This window comes from Hypanus sabinus, chromosome 10, assembly GCF_030144855.1.
Source record: "Hypanus sabinus isolate sHypSab1 chromosome 10, sHypSab1.hap1, whole genome shotgun sequence".
NCBI classification, from domain to species: Eukaryota; Metazoa; Chordata; class Chondrichthyes; order Myliobatiformes; family Dasyatidae; genus Hypanus; species Hypanus sabinus.
This window is the reverse complement of record NC_082715.1, coordinates 95135255-95161111: the sequence shown is the minus strand read 5'-3', so window position 1 is coordinate 95161111 and position 25857 is coordinate 95135255. Positions and strand designations below refer to the sequence as shown.

Here is a 25857-nt window from a genome sequence, read left to right as displayed (position 1 = left end):
TGCACTGGTAAGGAACTATTCATCACAATACAGTTTAGGATTCAATATGAACCTTGTGACCATTGAACAGAAAACTTTAACCAATTCTGCAGAAAAGATAAATGAATACAAAGACACACTTTACAAACTTCGAAGCAGAAACTCAAAGACATGGGAGAACATGTCCATGTAGGTTTGGAAAGAGTATTCAGCATATCCATATATTGCTAAATATGGAGAGAGGTTCCGGCTCAAACACTCACACATGAAATAGGTTCCAGCTTTCTCATCACTTTTAAGGTATAAAAACTTCTCACAGTTCCCTTTTAATCCAACAAATTTCATTGAATCTTGTGGAGAAGAATCTATCATCAAGATTAATTATCGAAAAGATTGTATTAGTTCAAAATTCAAAATAAATTTATTATCAAAGTACATAGATGTCACCATATACAACCCTGAGATTCATTTTCTTGCAGATGGGCATACTCAATAAATCCATAGAATAATAACCATAACTGAATCAATGAAAGACAGAACCAACTTGAACATCGAACCACTGTGCTAAAAACGACAAAATGTGCAAATACAAAAAGAAATAAATGATAATAATAATTAATAAGTAAGCAATAAATATTGAGAGCATGAAATGAAGAGTCCTTGAAAGTGAGTTATCCTTGAGTTATCAGAAGTGAGTTCCTTGAGTTAGCAGAACATTTCAATGATGGGGCAAGTAAAACTGAGCGAAGTTATACCCTTCAATGACTGAGGGTTAGTAACTGTTCCTGAACCTGCTGGTATGTGTCCTGAGGTTCCTGTGCCTTCTTCCTAATGGCAGCAGAGAGCATGTCTTGGGTGGTGGTGGTGGGGGGGGGGGGTCAATGATGATGAATGCGACTTTCCTGCGATAGTGTTTCATGTACATGTGATCAATGGTGGGAAGGCTTTACCTGTGATGGACCGGGCTGTATCCACTACTTTTTATTGTATTTTCCATTCAAGACCGTTGGTGTTTCCATACCAAGCTGTGATGAATCAATATTCTCTCCACCAGACATCTATAGAAGTTTGTCGAAGTTTTAGATGTCATGCCAAATCGTCACCAACACCAAAGTAGAGATGCTGTCATGTTTTCTTCGTAATTGCATTTACATGTTGTACCCAGGATAGGTCCTCCAAACAGGCTCATGCATCTCTGGTTTGCTTCTCCTGAAGTCAATAATCAGCTCCTTGGTCTTGCTGACACTGAGTAAGAGGTCAGATTTTCAACCTCCCTCTGCAAACTGGAATATGGCATGGGAATGATAATGTAATGGTAATTTACAAAGACATTTTCAGAATAGGAGAACTTTAGTCATGATAAATGCACTTGAGCACAGGTTGGAGTATAAAATTATATAGGAAGGTTCTTTCCCTAAGCAGAGAATTCAATAACCACAACCTATAGATTCAACCAAGTTTATGGATAATAAGGGAATTGAGGAGTTGTTAGCCCTGAGCTAAACCCCCAAACCTGGTGGACCACTCTTAGTCTGGCCTCTACCCTTTGACCTGCTTGGCATGGGTGACCCTACCAAAAGCCAAAGCATAAAGCCCCAACTTTAGCCAACCCAGCTCCTTGGGTCATTAAGACACGCAAGCCACCGAACCATAAGAACGCTGTGGTTCTCTTGGAAGATACATACATCAGGATGCTCTTTACAAATTACCACTCAGCATTCAATACTATCATCCTCTCAAAACTAACCAATATGCTTAAGACCCAGACCTCAGTACCTCCTTGTACAATTGGATTCTCAATTCCCTCACTTGAGACCACCCCAGTCAGTTCAGGTTGGCAATAACTTCTCCACAATCTCCATCAGCATGTTACCCCCACCCCACCCCACCCCCACTTTACTTGCTTTATATTTATGACTGTGAGGCAAAGTATAGCTCCAGTGCCATGTTTAAGTTTGTCAACAACACCACTGCTATTGGCCAAAGCAAAGGTGGTGACAAATCAGCATATAAGAGGGGGATTGAAAATCTGGCTGTGTTCCTCAAAGTCAGCAAAACCAAGGAGCTGATTATTGACTTCACGAGGAGGAAACCAGAGGTCCATGAGCCAATTCTCATCAGTGGATCGGGGTGGAGAGGGTCAGCAACTTGAAATTTCTTGTAATTACTATTTCAGAAGATCTATCCTGGGCCCAGCACCTAAGTGCAATTACGAAGAAAGCACAGCAGCACCTCTACATCCTTAGAAGTTTACAATGATTCGACATGATATCTATATCTTCGACAAGCTTCCATAGGTGCATGGTGGAGAGTATATTAATTGGTTGCATCACAGTCTGGTATAGAAACACCAATGCCCTTGATCGGAAAATCCCACAGGAAGTAGTGAATACAGCCCAGTCCATCATGGGCAAAGCCATCCCCACCATTGAGCACATTAATACAGAGTACTATCAGAAGAAAGCAGCATCCATCATCAAGGAGCCCCACCACCCAGAGCATGCTCTGTTCTCACTATTGCCATGAGGAAGAAGAAACACGAAGTTCAGGACTCACTCCACCAGTTTCAATAACAGTTATTTCCCCTCAACCATTAAGGCTCTTGAACCAGTGGAGTAAACAGTTATTACCCCACAACCATCAGGCTCTTGAACCAGTGGAGATAACTTCACTCGCCCCATCTCTGAACTGTTCCTACAACTTTGAAGGAATCTTCACCTCATGTTCTCAGTAAATATTTCTTATTTCTTTTGTTTCTTTTCTTTCTGCTTTGTATTTGCACAGTTTGTTGTTTTTTCCATGTTGGTTGTCGTCATGTTGGGTGCAACCTCTCATTGATTCTATTATGTTTTTTGGGTTTTCTGGGTATGCCTACAAGACAAAAAACCTCAGGGTTGTATGTGGTGACATTTATGTACTTTGATAATAAACTTACTTTGAAATTTGAACTTGGGCACAGGAAAGGATATTAAACAAGCTTGAAGCTTGAATCTTGAATCTTGCATTAGAATAGGTAACTTGTTCCAAGCATGCCCTTTTGTGTCTTGAATGTCTCTTTCCAGGTTTTTAAGGCTGGTCTTTGCCAATCACTTATCTTTATTCGAGAGCAGGCACAGTTTTCTGCTCCATGGTCACGAAGTTCAAGGTAAATTCTGGAGGGAATTTTAAATCACCGTTTGGAAGCAGCTGACAACCATTAAAGCTATAACTTCAAAGCAGTCATTACTGTACCTCTTTGGAACTATCATCAAAGTAACATGGCGAAATTTAAACACCTCAGATTAAGGATGTGTGTTATGCCTGTGGTTATGACCAAAGGCAAAATGGCTGGAGGTATTTAGCACTTTAGTGCAAGGATATTTATAAGGTGCATCAAAGCAATATTTTCAAAAAGATATCTACCAGAAAATACGGTAATAGCTCCATATTTATTCTGGTCCAGTGTGAACTCCTGACAGCCCCCTATCGCTCTCTCACTGAGAGCACTGAGCTCCTTTTTATAGGCACTAGGACATACCATCTTTGATTGCAAATAATGTTAACTTAAGACTACAGATGAATTAGAATATGATGCACCGCACAATGTGGTTATAATCATACTACCAAATAAACAGAAATATCTACCTTAAATACAGCATTTAAAAAAAACACATACACATTTACACATCCCCATTACTAAAGGAATGAAATATTCCACCGTATATGGTGGGAAAGGCACCATAAACTAACCCAAGTGCATCAGCTCGGTTTAGGCTTCTTTATACCTGGGAAGACACTGAGGTGCATACAGTAAGCTTAATGACAGCAGAATGTCAAGGCAATGTTTGTGTGCGTTTGAACATGCATGTGTAACGAGTGCATTTACCGAGTGCTCTCTGTCACCCGGTGTTAGCATAAGAGATTTGCTTGATCAAGCAGATTAGCACAGCAAAACGTATCATGGGTGTAGAAGAGTGGGACTAAGGAAGCGAAAAAAAATTTACAGCTTTCTCAAAGCCACTTATGCAACCAATGCAAAAATATTTAGGCCATTACCTCTCTGATAATAACACAGTTAAAACTGCTGGAAATAATTCAGTCATAATCAAGAGAAAATCTGCAGATGCTGGAAATCCAAGCAACACACACAAAATGCTGGAGAAATCAACAGGCCAGGCTGCATCTATGGCAGCATCTAGCATCACCCTCTTAAAAAATGCTCTGATAAATGGCCTCTGAGACAGAATCACAGGGTCAGCAGATGCCACAGGGGATTTACACAGGTGTAGTTTTATTCTTCCTTTCAAAGCATGAGTCTTGATGAAGGGTCTCGGGCTGAAACGTTGACTTCCATAGATGGTACTTGGCCTGCTGAGTTCCTCCAGCATTTTGTGTGTGGTGCTTGGAATAATTTCAGTGTTGTATTTTTGTAGAGCAAGCAATAATTTAATGTTAGTACTCTTTATAAGGATGTAAAGCATTATTTGCTTCATCCACCCTTTTCCAGTTAGGAAAAACAAAGCAATGTACAGTAATTAATGTACATGACGAGCATTGGTGATTGTACACTCCACAAATACACCAATATTAGGAGTTATTGATGGGATATTATCAATAACTCCTAATATCCAGATACAAGTTATTGATGTACCTATGCTGCATCCATGCCAGAACCACTACACTCAAAAACAGTTATTTCCCCCAAGCCATCAGGCTAATCAACACATTCACCCATTAACTCCACCATGCCCCGACTACTGCACACTTTATGTACATTAATCAATCTATGTACATAAAATTATCCTATGTATTGTACACACAATCACATTCTCAACAGTTACTTGTATTATGGGCTTTATATGATTGCTTTTACATTTATATTTATTGTGTATTTTATGCTTAATGTGTTTCTAGTGCTGCATCAGATCCAGAGTAACAATCCTTTCATTCTCCTTTACACTCACGTACTGAAGAATGACAATAAACAATCTTGAATACCCCACTTCTTTCCGATAGAAGAAAATTTACGGTGACCTGTTTCACTTTAAATTGCAGTTTTCCATTTTGTTTCAAACGAGGTTCACACCTATACTTTGTGCAATAGTCACAAGTGGAGCTGTCTTTGCTCCATTTCTATAACATTAGAAATCTACTAAGGCTCTCCTTCCACAAGTTAAAGCAAGTCTTATACCGCTGATCACAGATGAAAACTGTTCAGCTCCAAATCTCAAGAGCTTCTCAAATATTTGCCGATCTTGATTAAAATTGATTTGAGCACCCTGATGTCTAACACATATCTCTTATTCAACTCAAGGCATTTACCAGTGTCATTATTTCTATCCAGCATTACACAACATGAAAGGACTTTACCTTGTGGAACATGTTTATGTTATTCAAAGGTGAGTATAAAGTATAGCTGGGATTGCTATACTGGCTACTTGGTATGTCAGAGGTGCTTCATATCACAAAATCAACTCATTTAACCTACAAACCATTTCCAGAAAAGTTGGGATATTTTCCAAAATGCAATAAAAACAAAAATCTGTGATATGTTAATACACGTGAACCTTTATTTAACTGACAAAAGTACAAAGAAAAGATTTTCAATAGTTTTACTGACTGACTTAATTGTATTTTGTAAATATACATAAATTTAGAATTTGATGGCTGCAACACACTCAACAAAAGTTGGGACAGAGTTAAAATAAGATTGAAAAATGCACAGAATATTCAAGTAACACCGGTTTGGAAGACTCCACATTAAGCAGGCTAATTGGTAGCAGGTGAGGTATCATAACTGGGTATAAAAGTAGCGTCCATCAAAGGCTCAGTCTTTGCAAGCAAGGATGGGTCGTGGCTCACCCCTTTGTGCCAAAATTCGTGAGAGAATTGTTAGTCAGTTCAAAAGGAACATTTCCCAATGCAAGATTGCAGAGAATTTAGGTCTGTCAACATCTATAGTACATAATATTGTGAAAAGATTCAGAGAATTCAGAGAATTCATCTCAGTGCGTAAAGGGCAAGGTCAGAAACCACTGTTGAATGCGCGTGATCTTTGAGCCCTCGGGCGGCACTGCCTAAGAAACCGTCATGCTAATGTGACAATTATAGCCACCTGGGAGTACTTCAGAAAACCATTGTCACTTAACACAGTCCGTCGCTGCATCCAGAAATGCAACTTGAAACTGTATTACGCAAGGAGGAAGCCATCAACTCTATGCAGAAACGCCGGCGAGTTCTCTGGGCCCAAGCTCATCTCAGATGGTCCGAAAGACTGTGGAACCATGTGCTGTGGTCAGATGAGTCCACGTTTCAGCTAGTTTTCGAAAAAAAACGGGCATCGAGTTCTCAAAAACGGGCGTCGAGTTCTCCGTGCCAAAGATGAAAACGACCATCCTGATTGTTATCAGCGAAAGGTGCAAAAGCCAGCATCTGTGATGGTATGGGTATGCATCAGTGCCCACCCCATTGGTGAGTTGCAAGTATGTGAAGGTACCACTGACTCTGAGGTGTATATTAGGATTTTAGAGAGACATATGTTGCCATCAAGGCAACGACTCTTCCTGGGATGTCCATGCTTATTTCAGCAGGACAATGCCAGACCACATTCTGCATGGGCTACAACAGCATGGCTTTGTAGACACAGAGTGCGTGTGCTTGACTGGCCTGCTGCCAGTCCAGATCTATCTCCTATTGAAAATGTATGGCGCATCATGAAGAGGAGAATCAGACAACGGAGACTATGGACTGTTGAGCAGCTGAACTCTTATATCAAGTAAGAATGGACAAAATTTCCAATTGCAAATCCACTACAATTAGTATCCTCAGTTCCAAAACGATTAAGAAGTGTTATTAAAAGGAAAGGTGATGTAACACAATGGTAAACATGCCTCTGTCCCAACTTTTGTTGAGTGTGTTGTAGCCATCAAATTCTAAATTTGTGTATATTTACAAAATACAATTAAGTTGGTCAGTAAAACTATTGAAAATCCTTTCTTTGTACTTTTGTCAGTTAAATAAAGGTTCATGTGAAGTAACATATCACAGATTTTTGTTTTTATTGCATTTTGGAAAATATCTCAACTTTTCTGGAAATGGGGTTTGTATTTGTGGAAAGTCACTGTGTTCAGATGTTCAAGTTCTGTGACAATGTGAAGCCTGTTTCAGACACCACAAGCTGTTAATGGGCTGCCAGTTGCCATGAGGATACGCAATTGTTAAGAACTGCAGTTTCCTGCCCAATGCACTAATCAATTATTGGAGCCTCTGGGAGAGGAGATCAGTGATTCTTTGTGAAGCCAAGGACTACCTTCAAGGCAGAGGATTCATTGCAATAAAGGTCTCTTTTGAAGTGTCCTTTGCAAACAAACCACCTACTATCTGGAGTGCTGTTCAGCTACTGTTGGTGTATTATGTGACTTGTTCCTAATTTGCATACAAATTGGTAGATTTAACAATCTTCATGCACAGACTTTAAATGCCAGCAACAGACAGGATCAACATTTTGGGACATTTTATGCAATGTGTCCTGGGTACACTTCTTCAGTCAATTATACGAAATGCCTGCATATGTCACACTGCAGTGCTTTTGGAACCACAAACCATATTATCAGCTCTTAACAAAGTAACTCTTACAATATTCTAGTCTGTTAAATGAGCTCTTTTGAAGTTAAACGAACACTCACTGGTCATTTTATAAGTTACTTCCTGTATCTAATAAAGTGGCCACTGAGTATGTTCTGCTGCTGTGACCCATCCACTTCAAGGTTCGACGGCTGTGCATTCAGAGATGCCCTTCTGTACAACACCATTTCATGCACCATCAATAACTCTTGGAGACGTGAGGCGAGATATAGGCTTTTATTGGCTGGAAGAAAGAACAAGCAGCAATTGACCACCACACTGCATCCTGGAGACTGAGGCCGGGGCAGTCCCCAATCGCCTTTATACAGGGGTCTGTGGGAGGAGCCACAGAAGCAGTCAGCAGGGGGGGGGGGCGTGTCCAGACAGGAATATGTAGTTCACCACACCATTGTAACATGTGATTATTTAAGTTACTGTCGCCTTCCTGTCAGCTCACAATCAGATCACGAACAAGAGAAGATCTGCAGATGCTGGATCCAAGCAACACACACAAAAAGCCTGGCCTGATGCGGTCCTCCAGCATTATTTGTATGTAGCTCAAAATTAGATTCAGGGATCATGCTTAACAAAAATAGCGTATACAGTGAAATTCGTTGTTTTGCGACAGTAGCGCATATACAGTAACAAAACAAACTATAAATTATAATAAGTAGTGCAAAAAGAGAGGAGAAAATAGTGAGGTAGGGTTCAGGGATTCATTGTCTATTCAGAAATCTGATGGTGAAGGGGAAGAAGCTGTTCCTGAGACATTGAGTTTGTGTCTTCAGGCTCCTGTACCTCCTTCTTGATAATAACAAGAAGGCTTTTCCTGAGCAATGGGAGTACTCAATGATGGATGCTGTTTTTTTGAGGCATTGCCTTTTGAAGGTGTCCTCGATGCTAGGGAGGATAGTGCCTAGGACGGAGCTTTTATCAATCCTGTGTAGTGGCCTCTCAATACCAGAAGATGATACAACAAATTAGAATGCTCTTTATGGTACATCTGTAGAAATCTTCGAGTGTCTTTGATGACATACCAAGTCTCCTCAGACTCGCAATGAAATATCACCCTGTCATGCCTTCTTTGAAATTGCATCAATATGTTGGGCTCAAGATATACCCTCAGTGCCATTGACACCCAGGAACTTGAAACTGCTCACTCTTTCCACCTCTGATTTCTCTTTGAAGACTGATGTGTTTTCCCTTAAATTCCCCTTCCTGAAGTCCACAATCAATTCCCTGGTCTTACTGACAATGAGTGTAAGGTTGTTGTTGTGACATCACTTAACCAGCTGATCTATCTCACTTCTGTATGCCTCCTCATCACCATCTGAAATTCCACCAATGATAGTTGTGTCATCAGCAAATTTATAGATGGCATTGGAACTGTGCCTAGCCACGCAGTCCTGGGAGTAGAGTGGGCTAAGTATGCATTCTTGAGATGCACCAGTGTTTATTGCCAGCAATGTGAAGATGTTATTTCTGACTCGCTCAGTCTGTGGTCTCCTGGTGAGGAAGTCAAGAATCCAGTTGCAGAATGAGGTACAGAGGCCCAGGTTTTGTAACTTCTGATTAGGACTGAGAACCGATTGTTCAATATTGAGTATAATCAATAATATTTATTGAATATAATATTGAATAAAATATATTTATTGAATATAATCAATAAATATCAGCAAGACATAGGTATTGCTATTGTGCAGTGTTTAGACTTTGTCCAATTGGAATTTCCAAAGTGTGGGCATGGGATGGCATGGTAAGTGTTCTTGATGGTGGTATAACAGTTGTCAAGTCTGTTGGCTCCTCTGCTTCCTCAGGTGATACGTTGCCAGTACTTGTTCAGAGACGTCTTCAAGTTAGCCTGGTTCAAATCCCTCACAATGATAGGGAAGAGATCAAGGTGCACTGTTTCATGGATAATGCTCAGTCCTCCGGTGCCTGCTTGAGGTAGAATGTACACTGCTATCAGGACGATGGTGGAAAACTCCCTTGGCAGATTAAAACAACATCTGACCAATAGATTTTCCAGGCCTGGTGAGCAGGACTGAGACAGAACTTCCATGTTTATGCACCATGATGAGTAATCATAAAACATACTCCAGCTCCTCTACCTTTAAAAGACTGAGCTGACCTGTCTTTGCAGAGAATGGTGAAGGTATCAGGCTGCAGCACATTGTCCAAAATGGTGCATGATAGCCATATTTCCATGAAGCAGATTACGCAGCAGTCCTTGAACTTCCTCTGCTACAGCAATCTTGCTCTGAGGTCTTCAATTTAACTTCAATTTATAGAGAGCATACATTTACTAGCAGATAGTCAGGGGTGCAGAGTTTAAGGCCTCAGCATTTCAATCATACCTGTAGACTGGTACATTGCCCCTGCTTCCATATTCTTAAAGGGAAACTGCACTTACAACCCAATCTGCTGTCTTTTGAATATCGATGGATTTTTTAATCATCTTAAGATAATGCTGCTTACTGAAGTACCCATAGCTGTGAATGGATTTCAGCTGTGGCAGTCCTAAACAGGAATATTTGATGATTCCCATCGAAGCTGCAGGCAAAGAGTCACCACCTATATGTGTCATCTTACTGGAAGTTTGAACCAGTCTAACCATTCTTCTCTGACCCACTCCATTAGCAAAGCATTTTCACTCACAGAACTATCACCCACTGAATGTACTTTTTCTGTTTTTTCCACCATTCTCTGTAAACTCCAGAGACTGTAGTGCATGAAAATCCCAGGAGATCAGCAGTTTCTGAGATACTCACACCACTCCATCTGGCACCAACAATCATTCCATGGTCAAAATCACATTGATCACATTTCTTTCCGATTCTTATGTTTGATCTGAACAACAATTGAATCTATTGACTATGTCTGCATGCTTTGATGCACTGAGTTGCTGCCACTTGATTGGCTGATTAGATATTTGCATTGGCATGCAAGTGTACACATGTATCTAATGAAACGGCCACTGAGTGTAATTGTTGTGAATGCTTAATATGTCACTGGCAGGATGATCCACAATTTATAGAAAAATGAAGACTTTAACATTGAAAGTATCCGTGCCTCAGACTAGCAATTTATGCTACAGTTTGCTGTCTCCAAGTAATGGAAGCAATCACAATTCTTGCAGAAAAGTAAGGAACACTTCTGCATTTTGATCTTCTGGGCTCATGCATTCTGGCAATCACTTGGGATATGTGCCTACATCATTGTGTATTGTAATTTCTAATATAACATGTCATTAAACCAACTGAGAACAGATTTGCCTTTGGGGTACAAGACACTAATGATTCTGGAATTTGCAGAGACACTCAAAATGCTAGAGGAACTCAGCAGGTCAGGCTCCCTCTATGGACTGACATGGTAGTTATGTTCTTGTTCGAGACCCTTCATCCTGACCCAAATTATCAATAGTCCATGTCAATCCATAGATGCTGTCTAACCTGCTGAGTTCCTCCAGAGATTTGCATTTGGAAAATACAACAAAAAAAGCAAATAAACTTCATCACCAATCATAATCATCAATAAAGGTGGATTCAAATGTTTCAAGGTGAGTTTAACCAGTCCCCATTTCTTATCTGTGCACTACCACAAGCAATCAAAACAATTGTCTGTATATTCCTACATTATCACAAAAAATATCAAATTATTAAAGGAACTGCTTTGGTGATAAAGAAACTCATGTTGAGTTATGCCACTGTTGAGATCAGTTTTGGGTATTTTCTATACAAGCCCAAGCTCTAACATAACTCCCACCAACACAACATCTTAGCACTGTCTCTGTTGTCAACAAGTTTACAGATAATAGCAGAGGTAGTTTACCTGAGGATAAGGTGATGTTCTTGGTTTGGATTTTGTTCTGTTAAGACGGGATTTGGATGCCTTCCTTGAATCATTGATGGTTGGGGTTGAGTTTGAGTATGGGAAAGATGGTTTTGCTGCTGTTACTTGATCCAGTGATAGCTGTAACCCTTTGTATTCTGCATCCCTAGAAGAAACCAAGCAGCAAATCTTGTCACATGCACACGTGCTCACAATCACAATCATATGAACATACAGACTCACATTTGGAGACTTCCAATGACTTTATATCAGTCTTATGATCATTTATATTACCACTCTAAATATCTTAATCAATTGACTGTTGCTGACCACTTCCTTGTCATCATCTCTAGGTTTAAACTTAAAATGCACATATAAAAAAAGTAAAGACCATCACCACTCATCAACAAATGTGAATAATTATCCCAGTTAGAAAATCCTTCCCATCTATAATCTCTACACGTACTCCCTGCTACTCCACTCTAATCACAAATTCATCGTTAGCTTATGTTTATGCTAATACTCTCAGTGAATCTTCTCAACTGTACTTATTTAATCCCATTTGTAATTCTTATATTTATTTCCCTATCACAGATTTTTGCAGAGTCATATAACTGAGCAAAAGGCTCTTCTACCTTTTGAGTCTGTGTCATGGACTTCCGTAGCTTCCAATTAACCGTGTTACTGCTATTTGCCTGCAGTGCTCCATGTGGCAGTGGTTTTCCCATTCCTACCCCTTCCTAGATAAATACTAATCCACATACTATTGCAACTATGGAAACCTGCATCAAATGCATTCCCCAGCACTCAGCCCCACCCTTGCCTTTGCTCTACAGGAAACAGATTTTGAGAAGCATCTTTCTCATGTCATTCTGAGCCAGGTTAGTCATGTCTCAGTTGGTAACACCCTTACACGTTAGTCAAAATAGCCCAAAGTCTTGCAGAAATTATGGCAGTCATTGACACACTGAACTATGGGAGGCCTGAAGAATTAAATGTTCCACACACTAATGAATTACCAAATCATACTCGGCCAGATAGTTAATTTCTTTCTTTCCACATGGGTTCATTGAAGCAGCCTTAAATGTCATGATACATAAATACTTAACACATCATAAACAGATTATCTGCATTCATTCCTATCATGTAGAATACATGAAGCATACATGGTACTATGGTCCAATACCCACCTCACATGTAAAATATTAACTACGTCTGCCTCAAGTAAGATAGCATTAAATGTTCAGCTGAAAAACAGGGCTGTCAGTCCAACAGCCCCAGATCAATATTGATCCTTTCTAAAATATCATTGACACTATTGCATAAAGCATTGATTAAATGTATGCATTCATTTGATTATAAGGTTTTTACAAGCTGAAGAAATCTGTCCTTGCAGAACATCGTTTGGTAACTTTCCTTTGATAAATTTCTGTGTTTGCTTTTATTTAGCCAGACTGAGTTGAGTAGCAATTAGCAGAGAGTTTTTAAACATTCTAATCCTAGACTCGTGCAGCTGCCACAGTTACAGTCTCCCAAAGCAGCTTAGCATAGGCTTAGCTAATAAAGAAAAAATGAATTAACAAGCTTTCTTCATCACAACCATGCATTCCAGAGATGCCATTGTAAATATGATGATATCTTTAATGCATATATCAGTCTGCATTACCTTAATCACATTTCTCAGATCGAGTAACTATTAAGAACATCAATTTACATAACATAGGTGCATCGTTTTATAATTATGCATATATAATTGGAAAATGCATATATTTATAAGGAGAGTTGAGTAAGTTTTGGCTACAGTTAAAATAGGGTGAGAGGACTGTGGATAAGTGGTTTTCAGTGTACACAAATTACAGAGTTATAATTTGAAGTCATATACAGTAATTATAATAATTTGATTTAGCATTATGACTTAAAATGAAATAACTAACCACAGTTATTTGGCAAGAGAGTGGTAAGTCTGTGAAATTCATTGCCACAGACAGTTGTGGAGGCCAAGAGATTGGGTATATTTAAAGCAGGGTCTGGCTCAAAGGTTACGAAGAAAAGGAAGGAGAATGGAGTTGAAAGTAAAAAGCAACAATGACTGAATGGCAGGGCAAGCTCGACAGGCTGAATGGCCTTTTTCTGCCCCTATGTCTTTTGGCCTTATGGACTTATCTTGCTTAGAAGTAAGGGAGAAATCCAACATAATCTTAAAGTGGAGTGTCTACTAACCTTGCAGTAAAGGAAAGCAGGATAGCTGTGTAGATGTTTCTCAACAATAGGGTTAATCAGAAAACCAGATGGCGAGAAGTTCCCAGAGTGAACATATTTCATTATTTTATTTTCAATCATCAAACACAAGGTAAGGCAGTAAAATGACAAGTGTGTTGCATAACTATCCTCTTACCCTATTTTAACTGTTAACTGCAGTCATTCAGCTCCATACATTTTATAGTTTTACACATGCATGTATATACACTGATAAATGCATCTTTTTGCACGTGAACATACACACACACACACAAGACATATAAAGTATTTTATAAGTATGTAGGCAGTAGGGCAAAGAGCATTTTCCATAAAGACCTGTCACTGCAGCATTCAGTAACACTTGAAGCTTAAGGTGAGTGTGGGCTGCTAACATGCAGGCCTTACAATACCAAAGCCTATTCTACATGTGTTTTGAAATTTCTCCTTCCATTTCAACAGGGTCTCCTGTTTAAGATGTCACTCATAGATATGGTGCCCAATGCATTGTTAAAATGCCTCCAGATGTAGATGGACTCAATAGGTCAGGCATCATCTTATGGAAAGGAATAAAAAGTCAACCTTCATTGAAGCATCTCTACCTGAACCTTGCCTGACCTATGGAGTTCCTTCAGCATTTTGTGTGTGTTACTCTGGATTTCCATCATCTGTAGAATCTCTTGTGCAAAACTAAAGGCAATGGTTGGCAAGCTGAGCCTCCTGAAAAAATGTGCTGTAGCAGAAGAATGGAGTAGAGATCTGTATTAATGTCTAACGTGATTAATTCCATTTAAGTGAAGCAGTTAAAATTTCCCCTTTGGTTTATAAATGAGAAAGTAGAGGGAAAAAAAGATTGTTACTTATATAATACCTATCATTTCCCTTTCAACTAATTAAGAGTGTTTTAAGTGAATTTTATGTCGTAATGTAGTGTTACATTGACACAAAAGCTAGTTAAGCAAATAATACAATTAAGTTTTTGACTCTCAAGGTGAGAAAAGGTCCTATAACAAATGGTAAAATGTGAAAATTTAAAAGCAAGACAGGAATGCATTTAATTTACTCCTGCTTATTTCAATTAGTCAGCTCTTTTTATATGTTGTAGTAACCAAAGAGAAAAAGTTCAGAATTTTAAAAACTACATTGGGCAAGAAACTTGTGTGCTAACTGGAAAAAAAACTGTCCAGCTTCTGTAGTCTTGATATTGACTCCATTGAATTCAACAGAAGCAAATGTCAAGAGGGAAGTACAAATGCTGATAATTGCAAAGCCCTTTAACAATAGTGATCTTCTTCCCTGCTGTATAACAATCAGCTTCTTCCCTGATAGCACGTTAAAAGTAATATATATATTATATAGCCATTAATTCAATTAAAGTATAAAATAAAGTATTAAATAGTCACAACTAGGACAGGGGTACTTCACTGAAAGTAATAACCTTGGTTTTGATTATCAAAGAAAAATCATGCCACTTCATAACAATTGCAACATTTGCTTAACCACTTCCTGTCTACATTACGACATAAAATTCACTTCAAACACATTTCATTGGTTGAAAGAGAAGTGATAGGTACAATATAAGTAACAGTTTCCTTTGTTGATCAATTGAAGGAAGTGCACATCAAGCAATGAGTATGTGAAATGAGAACTATAAATGGAAAAGCAAATTGTGTGCTCTCAGACATGTGAGGAATGTGATTCGCTCACAGTCGACATGAACTGAGAAGTAACAGGCCAGCTCTCTTCAGTGAAGAACTTTTCTTGCCTGTAATCACTCCTAGATCATCACTAATACCAGTCTGCTAATGGAAAGTAAATAAGCATTTTACAGAGCCATAATTAAATCACAGAAGAGGTACATGAATGGATATGGTCTGAAACAGTTAATAATCATTAGAATCTCAGGGTGAGGACATGAGCTCCATTTCTTTGTGTGTGGGTGTGTGTGAGAGAGAAAGTGTGTGTGTGTGAGAGAGAGAGAGTGTGTATGTGTGTGTGTGAGAGAGTGTGTATGTGTGTGTGTGAGAGAGAGAGAGTGTGTGTGTGTGTGGGTGTGTGAGAGAGTGTGTGTGTGTGGGTGTGTGTGAGAGAGAGAGTGTGTGTGTGTGTGTGTGTGTGTGAGAGAGAGAGAGTGTGTGTGTGAGAGAGAGAGTGTGTGTGTGGGTGAGAGAGAGTGAATGTGTGAGAGAGAGAGTGTGTGTGTGCGTGAGAGAGAGAGTGTGTGTGAGAGAGAGAGAGTGAATGTGTGAGAGAGAGAGAGAGTGTGTGTGTGTGAGAGTGAGTGTGTGTGGGGGTGAGAGAGAGTGAATGTGTGTGTGAGAGAGAGTGTGTGTGTGGGTGAGAGAGAGTGAATGTGTGAGAGAGAGTGTGTGTGTGAGAGAGAGAGAGTGTGTGTGGGTGAGAGTGTGTGTGTGTGTGTGTGAGAGAGAGAGTGTGTGTGTGTGAGAGAGAGAGTGAGTGTGTGTGTGTGTGTGAGAGAGAGAGTTAATGTGTGAGAGAGAGAGAGTGTGTGTGTGTGTGAGAGAGAGAGTGTGTGTGTGTGTGTGGGTGAGAGAGAGTGTGTGTGTGAGAGAGAGAGTAAGTGTGTGTGTGTGTGACAGAGAGAGAGAGTGGGTGTGTATGAGAGAGAAAGTGTGTGTGTGACACAGAGAGAGAGAGTGGGTGTGTGTGAGAGAGAAAGTGTGTGTGTGAGACAGAGAGAGAGTGTGTGTGTGTGTGAGACAGAGAGAGAGTGTGTGTGTGTGTGAATAGAAGAGTAGAGACTGGTTAATAATTAACAGCTCCATTACAGCTCCTGTGTGGTTCATTTGTTTTCCTTGGACATCCCATTTCTGTGGCATGCACATTATTTACATTTATTTTGCACTAATCTGCTTAAGCTACTATTACACCAGTGCTTGACTAAACATGTATTTTCAGCTTTGTGATTGCCAATTCTCAACTGATTGCTTGTTTAATCCCATTATTCTAAATCTGAATCACACAATACTTCCAGGTGAATTTAACTCTGAGTAATGCAGCACTTCATTGCTTGGCTAAGACGAAAGCTGAAACATCTTTCCTGAGCACTTCTGTGCACAAATTTTACCATTTTGAACAACTAACCTACGAATTTTTTTTCAGTTGAACTAACTGTGCCCAGTGGCTGGGGGTAAGGATGACATCCTGCATTCAGCCACATAAACAGCTCAGATTTACACTGACCCACTGTAAATTCAGGAGACATTTACTGACAGATGCCAATACATCAGCCACTCTGTTCTGTCACTTGACTCTACAGCCCACTCACCTTGCCAGATGCCTCATGGATACAAGGAATCTGCTCAGTCTACCTTCTGCATCTGACCCACATACATTAGGAGCTCGCAAGTGGAGACTACAGTCAATTAGAATAGATGATTATCTTCCAAGCAAACACTTACTTCATTCATTAACAAGATAAGGGAAGTTAGATCTTGCCTCATGTCACTTAACCGGAGTATAGAAAGCACCTTCTCCCTTCCCAAATTTATAATGAACTGCCTAAAAGTTTTACAGCCCAAAAGTATGCCCATTTTAAGAAGTTCAATCACAAACAAGAGAAAATCTGCAGATGCTGGAAATCCAAGGAGCACACACAAAATGCTGGAGGAACTCAGCAGGTCAGGCAGCAGCCATGGAAAAGAGTACAGTCGACTCTCCAGTCCTGCTGAAGGGTCTCGGCCCGAAACGTCAACTGTACTCTTTTCCATAGATGCTGCCTGGCCTGCTGAGTTCCATTTTAAGAAGCGTTTTTTTTATCCTTATTCCCACACAGATGTGCATCTCAGCAAATGTAGAATCTGTCATGACTGATTTCAATTAAATGAAATTTTAAAATGATCCAAAATTATTTAGTGGTAACATTGGGGGTCATTAATACATTTTAAAAACAAATATGTAAAACGTGCTTATTAGATGCCTTGCCCTGCAAAGACTTTCCAGGTACCCATAATTGATGGAAATTCTGATGGTAAATCTTGTGAACAGTGACAGCAGCCAGCACAATATTTGCTAAATTTGTGCAAAGATCATCCACACTTATATACACTAAATATACTTCAGACCTAAGATTCACAATCATTTTTCATGAAGACAGTGCCTGCTAAAATTTAGGTTTGAAAATTTTTTTGTTCCTAGTGCAAAATGCTTTATGCATATTTTGATTGTAATTGAATGAGTTCAAGGATTCCAATCCATAAACACTGGAAGAGTCACAGTTATAGGTGCACCACCAGTTTCTTTAAAAAAATCAAATTAGTTTTGAGCAGAATGTACAGTACTTCCACAAGCACTCCTTTCAAAAGCTGCCTTGGGGACACTGATAGAAATGAAAAGCTGACAATCATTTATATCAATCCTGCTGCTGTAAAACCAGACAAAACCAACAGGGTTTAAAAGGTCAATTTAATTCATTTATATATCTTCATGCATTGGAAGCACATGTAGAGAACTGCATGAGGAAGGTCCAGCAAGCCCACTAATAATGATGAACAAGAATGGATGGAAAGGAAATACAAAAATCAGGACAAGAATAAAAATAATTTACTGTTAAAGGGGGAAATACCGCAGGGCTATGGGAAAGAGGACGGGAATGGAACAAATTTAATAAATTTTACAATGAGCTGGAACAGGTACGACGGATAGAATGGCTTGTTCTGAGTTCTGCACTAGCTAATCAATTGTTAAATTTCTAATCTCTTTCAAGATGGACAAATCCATGAACTGAACCTTATTTCTGCCTCTGTTGATTTGCTGAGCTACTTGCCATTTTCAGGTATTGATCCAGCATTCTCATACTAACAGTATTTTTCCTTTACCTTGCATAACAAAGTTCGGTCAAGTGAGCACTCGTGCCAAATGCAATTGCAGTGTGTGAATGATGAGATGTAATAAAACATTTAGGTGCACAACAATAGTTCAGCATCTCATGATTCCAAAACATCAAGAAAACTATCAGATGTTTACAATTAAGTAAAAACAAAGCCTAGAACTGTGTTTGTTTCAGTACTTGGTGTTGTTTGGAAGCTGAGTATCATACCTATTATGATGGGGTTTGTGTTGGAGTGAGACAAGATTCTTTTGCCTAATTAAGGTGATCATATATTTCAAGTAATATTTCAGAATCCTGGGTCACTGGCAGGATCGACCTACCAACGGTGGCAGCATAGTGTTAGGCAGGTGGCTGTCAATGGCATGGAGACTGCCTGCATGGCTTCAGGATCAGCATGGGTAAAGTAAAATTTCCTGCTGATTATCATCTACTGTCCTCTCTCAAATACACAGAGAGGCAAACACACAGACTACCACATACAAAATGTTGGAGGAAGTCAGCAAGTCAGGCAGCATCTAATTTATTTTTTTAGAGGTAGAACGTGATAACCGGCCCTTCTAGCCCAATGAGCAAGCTGCTAACCAGTATGTCTTTGGGATGTGGGAGGATACCAGAGCACCTAAAGGAAACCAACACAGTCATGGGGAGAACATACAAACTCCTTACAGACAGTGGCAGGAATTGAACCTGGTTTGCTGGTGCTGTAAAGTGTTACACTAACTGCTATGCTACTGTGTTGCCCGCTATGGTGCCTTCTCCACCCAGAACATCAGTTGTCTATTCCTTTCCGCAGATGCTGCCTGATCTGCTGAGCTTCTCCAGCATTTGCATGTGCTACTCTGGACTCCCAGCATCTGCAGCATCTCTTGTGTTTATGAAAAACACACCGAATCTCATCAGAGCAGGGAAATTCAATGGAGACAGCAGATGCTGGCATCCAGAACAACACACAAGAGGCTGGAGGAACTCAGCAGATCAGGCAGCATCTACGGAAGGAAATGGACAGTCAGTGTATTGAGTTGAGACTCTTCAGCTGGTTCAGCTGAAGGGTCTCGACCGAAAATGTCAGCTTTCCGTTTCTTCCACAAATGCTATCTGACCTGTTGATTTTCCTCAGCATCATATGGGTTGGTTGAAAACTTCAATGTCCATCACACAAAATAGCTCAGTTGTACACTTCCTGCTTCCTCAGGAAAGGCACCCAATATAATCCAAGGCCCCTCCCATTCCAGTTATTCCGACTTCACCTCACTCCCATTAGACAGAAGATAATAAAACTACTTGAAAACATACATTACCAGGCTCGAGGACAACTTCTATGTTGTTATAAGACTTTTGATTGGTCCTCTTGTGCAATAAAGATAAACTTTTGATCTTGCACTCTACCTTGTGGTGGCTTTTGCACCTTATTGTCTACCTGCATTGCACTTTCTCAGTAACTGTAACTGTAACACTATATTTTGTACTATCATGGATAAAAAACCTAGTTTCAGTATCAGTCACCAGATTATTTGAAAAACCCATCGGTTTCACTAATGCTCTTCAGGGTAGGAAACCTGACACTCACACCAAGTCTGACCTATGTCACAGTATTGTAGAATCAAACATCACAGCCATGAGTCAATCAGCCCAATGTGCCTGTGCCAATATTTTGCAAGCTACATTGATACCATTTATCTACATTAGAACAGTATCCCACACCTTGCCTTTTCAAAAATTCAAATATCTTTTAAATATAGTGACTGATATATGTAAAGAATTGTGATAGGCTTTTAACTTCTTCCTCAAATCATACAGGCAATGTGAGATGAACTATACAGTAGCTTTTTAGCTTTAACAATGATGTCCACAACTCAAGACCAAATAAGAAAAAGTGAAGTTATGGAACCTTGTGCTCTCTTCATGTATAATGTTGGTGATAAATCGGTGTTGAATATTAATGAGCGTATTTTGAGATAGATAAGAATATGAGCAGGTAAGTAAAATACCTCTCAATTAACAGAGAAGACTTGCTGGAGAGGATTTTGTGTCAACTCTGTCAAAGGCTGCAGACTGGTCAATGGTCCACAATCACTTGTATTGACACTGCATAATTTCAAAATAATATATTCTCAAAGTCACTGGTAAAATGGGGGCACTTGGCCAAAGGCTTTGCATATGGTTCTTCACAACTGCAGTGTTGAAAGCTTTTGTAATCGCCAATCAGCACTGCCAGTGACAGCTGACACAAGCAAATTAATGTAAAAAAAGAGACATATCGCTCTCAGTACATTCTCAGTGAACTTCCAATGCGGTATTAAAGATTTGAATTCATCAATCTTCAAAGTGAATTTTCAGAAATAAAGCAATCATACTCAGAAAAAAAATCAAAGGAAGCCACTCTCGTCTAGTGACCCTCAGAATAAGTGTAAATAACCACGGCCTAAATTACCACAGCACTGTGCCCATCTCAATTAGGCATTGTTGCCTTAAAACCACAGAATAATTTACACAAAAATAGGTTGGGTTACTTTTCAGCCAGCAGTTCTGCAGAGAACCAGTGGGCTGAAAGTATTACACATCAGAAGTTTTTTGACTCCCACACTCATGCATTACAGCGTGTAAATACAGAAGGCACTGAAGGCCAGCTTCTAGTGCATTCAATTTTCTTTTGCACTATCAGATTCAGCACTGAGTGGTAAACAGTTTCTCAGTTGTAATGAGCTAGAAGGCTAGATATACAAATCTAGCCTTCATTTTTATGCAGGCTGTAGGGACTCCTTAAATTCATCAGGCAGAATTCACCCAGACAGTTAAGGGTTAAGTTTGCCATGTATGTTATGTGTTACGTTGAGCGTTATTGTGTTTTTTAGGGGCGGGGTTAAAAATATACACACACAATGTTGACATTTGTTGGCAGGAGGAATAAAGTGTACATTAGAAGTAATTACACTCATGTCAATTTTTGTCGCCACTCCTACAAGGTTTGTGCATCTACTGTGACTCCCCCAATCAAATGACTGGGGTCACTACCCTGTATGTGAAGGCGAGTCAAAATAAACAGCTTGTGTTTTAATTTTTTAATCAATAATATTACTTCTTCCACTTAGACATGCTTTTCAATAAATTTATTTTTAAAGAGTAATTTTTTATGTCTTGAATTATTTAGAATAATTTCAACTGAATGTAAGTGTTTCTGATTATCAGGGACATATAGAGTTTTAAAAGGACTTCTACTGACAAGCCTTCAAAGTGCTCCAGGTTTGGGGACTTAGGAGGCACCACCTGAGGCAGAGTCACCATTCACAGACCACTCTACATTATGGGATGGCCCAAACTTTAGGTCAAATGGATCAAGAGAATAGTGAAAGGTTAATGTAGCCACTAGGATAATAATTGAATGGGAGGACCAATGCCAGCTGTGAACAATTTCAACCACAATCCAGCTCCATATTGTAGTGTAATGTTCTTGCCTTACAAACCACATCAATGCTTTGGGACATATCCAACTATTGCAAAATAATAGACTAACCTGTAGTGATTTCAAAGCCTTGATTGGAATGGAAATGAAGGTTATAAATAGCACAAGTAACAACTGTCCTCCATCTCTCCATATGAACAATAATATTTCATGTCAATAAACCATTCACTCTACCAGAATATACACTGTTTATTGAAAATAACACTTGTTTAGCACAGCTCCAAAAATAATGATGATCCAACCTCGGTCGTTTTTTAAGTGCACTTTGTTCTGGTGTTGCATGTCAGTTTTATGAAATTGCTTACTATAGTGCTGAGGAAACTGCATTTAAAGATATTATGTGGAGGTAATTAGATACTCACGTGAGGACATAGTTGACACTGACAATGCAGTGGGGCCTGGAGGATCTGCTATTGTGGACTATTGTCGCATAGCTCTGAACCCACACCCAGCCTCCATGCTTTGCAAGGAAGCGATAATATTTTGTGGTTACCTGCCCTTTGACAAGCACTGTTAACAGAAAGGAAATGTAATTAGCATTATATAAAAATATGTTCACAATGTTAGAATACAATGCACATCCTGTTTTAATACTGTTTCTAAGATTGCAAGAGTGACTTTGAATGTATTTAAAATTCCCCCAAGTTATACTCTTCAAACAATCAAGATCAAGTTTTGATTCCAGAAGTAAAGTAATTTGGCATCTTGGCCAGACAACTCGAGCCCAATTTGTTTTATTCTGCCCTGGGGCTGTTTTGTATTAGCTTCTTAAGGGCTGACCATTTTTGGCAATCAGCACTGGAAGCAGATTAGCAGCAGATTTTCTTTACAATACTGTGGAAAAAGTCTTAGGCACATATATATATATAGCTAGGGTGCCCAAGACATTTACAGAGAATCATAAAAAAACAGATTTCATTATGTATGTGAGTGGTGATAAACTTGATTCTGATATGGGTCACTATTGAGGACTGAGAATCGGAAGGAGGCAGGGAGAGGAGAATCATGGTTGCAAAAAGGGGAAGGGACAGGGGAGGGAGAGGGAAGCACCAGAGAGAGATCAAATTACCTTGCATGGTGCATGGTCTACACCATGCCACCAACCTTGCCCCAGCATTCCTTCTCTGCCACCCTGACCCACACCCCTCTGTGATACTCCACCCTCCCTATTCCCAACATCCTTTGCTCCCACCACACTTACAAACTCGCTCTCTGATATTGACAAATGTCTCAGCCCAAATTATTGTGCAAAAGTCCCAGTCATCCTATACGCCTAAGACTTTTGCAGAGTGCTGTAATTCCCTTGCATAATTTGTAAAAGTATGGTCCCTCAGATGAAAATAGTGCCAAAAAGTTTCAAAGCAATGAGCAAAGAGAGTGACCCTTTTCCTGAAAAAAATAATCAACATGGAAAAATACTTACACAAATGATGGGCACAGCGCAAGTGAAATGTATCACACCCATGAACATGATGGTAGAGAGTTTTTTCAATTAAATCCTGAGGTTCGTAACCTGTCAGTTCAGCTACCCTGTATCAGAAAGACAGAAACCTGCATAAGTAGACATGAAAGAATGTGCTAAATCATTATTACCTGATTTCCCTTCTCTCACTACTTCACTATGACAAAATTACCTTCATCAATAGAAGATGAAGGAAGGTAAGTAAGAATAAAGACTCCCTTTTTTAACTGTAATATAAGGCCTCTGGGTCAATAAATATATTTAAGGCTGAGAGAGATTTCTGGACATACCTTGAATCAAAGATTATAGTTTCAGTCAGGAAACTGAAGTCAAGACCAATAACCAAATCTGCCACAGTCTCATTGCATCTTATTTTGATTCGCCATTAGTCTGCAGAACACTACACACTGATAAATTGCAGACACATACTTCTAACTGTAAATAATTTAAGAAAAGTGGATCCACCTGGTATAAATAGAGTACCAGACAAAACAATTTAGAGTCATGAAGAGGTACAGTATAGAAGGAAACATGTCAGCCCCCCACTGAGTCCGCAATGACCACCAACCATGCACTTTCACTATAAGGGTATGTGTGTCACTGCAAGGCCAGCAGTAATTTCCAGTCCCCAGATGCTTTGAGAAGATCTCAAGCTTCCTCCTTGAACTATAACTGTCCACACAGTGAAGGCAATTCCACAATGCTGTTACGTAGGATGTTCCAGGATTCTGATCCAGTAATATTAAATATTTCAGTCAGGTATGTTAATAATTTTACTTTATATTTCCTTACCAAATATAAGGAGGCTTTTCAGGTCATAAATCCATCCCGATTCTCAGATCAACCTCTTCAATCACATTCTCCCATTTAATTCCTTGGAGTCTATTTTTTTTTGCACTCTCCAGCTAAACTCCTACACCAGAGCAATTCACAGTAACCAATTAACCTACCAACTAGCACATCATTGAGGTATGGAATGGTTATGAAGGCCTGGAGGAAACACACTTGGTCACAAGTAGATTATGCAAACTACTGGAGGTCAGGTCACTAAAGTTTGAGGCCCCACCATTACTACTCTACAGCAATGAACAATGAACAGCTTGTGGATATTGTTCTTACCTTTATGAATGTGGGCACCTGGTGTTGTGCATTTAGAGGATATTGTCAATTACACCTTGGCAATTTGCAGCGGCTGGTCTGAGACAGCACGCACTGCAGTTCTGAACCTCCAGTAATGGAGAGAGAGGAGAGTGAAGCTGGTACTCTATGGGGTCTCAGTGGGGTGGGTAGCCTTGTCCTGGATGGTGGTGAGTTTCAGAAGTGTTGTTGGATTATATTCATCCAGGCAAGAGGAGGGTACTCTATCACAATGCTCAAGGAGCATTGTAATGGCAGACAAATTCAGTCATTTTTCACTGATCCCCACATAGAACCACAGTATTCCTGTGGCCGATGCAGCCTGGTTTCTGATCAGTGGGTACTTCCCAGGATGTTAATAGATGTTGATTACTTTTAAGAATTATGTGGAGGTGACTAGACTTCTATCTTTTGAAAATAATGATTGACTCACAAATGACCATATAACCATATAACAATTACAGCACGGAAAAAGGCCATCTCGGCTCTTCTAGTCTGTGCTGAACGCTTACTCTCACCAAGTCCCACCTACCTGCACTCAGGCCAATATAACCATATAATATAATATAATATAATATAACCAAGATACTTGGCAATTCTCAGCAAAGGCTTAAATAGTGAAATAAATGTAACCAGGGAAAGATCAAGCTTCTGGTACCATGCATAGTATTTTAGTTACTACCTGCCATCTCATTATCTATTCAAATGCATTGTATATTTAGCTATAAATATACTGACACGGCACATTCAAGCCTTCAAAACCTTTAACATTTGTTTTCTTCTTTTTCTCACTACCTTAATCTCCTGTTATGTTCTGCAATGTTTCTTTAAGCCCTCCCATCTGCTGGCATTTTTTAAAATGGCATTGTCCTTTCATTGAGCTGATTTTATTCCCACCTCAGGTTATCTAGAATTCCACTCCTTTCACTGATTAATTAAAAGATTAGAAGGCACTGGATCTTTCAAATGACATTCTGATTATCAATATAAAAGCTAATGTAAATTCAACTCTATTCACAGATGCTGATTTCCAATTTGTTCTTTTTATTTCTGAAACTAGAAGCTGGTTACAGTCTTTTCAAGCCAACTACCATGTTTAACCAGACAAGTTTATATTTGCATTGGTGAAAAACTGACTGACTGACCTCCAACAAAGAAAACTACCATTCAGGGCACTAAACAGTCCTTTCAGGTAAGGCAACACTTCACCTATTAGTCTGTTGGGGTCATCTATTGTATCCAGTGCTCCCACTGTGGCCTCCTGCACATGGGTGAGACCTAACATAGATTGGGAGTCTG

The 25857-nt window shown here is 39.5% G+C and overlaps 1 protein-coding gene across 4 annotated transcripts in view; it reads right to left on the bottom strand.

Annotated features, from left to right (window-relative positions):
- The window catches only part of sim1a (SIM bHLH transcription factor 1a), a 65787-nt gene that overhangs the window by 23250 nt on the left and 16680 nt on the right, over nt 1-25857 (bottom strand). For all 4 annotated transcript variants that reach the window (XM_059982335.1, XM_059982333.1, XM_059982336.1 and 1 more), the window contains 3 exons: nt 23383-23489; nt 22322-22469; nt 11413-11578 (listed from right to left, as the gene is read on the bottom strand). In XM_059982335.1, coding sequence (XP_059838318.1) covers nt 11413-11578; nt 22322-22469; nt 23383-23489 — 421 coding nt within the window. The remainder of the gene's footprint in view (nt 1-11412; nt 11579-22321; nt 22470-23382; nt 23490-25857) is intronic.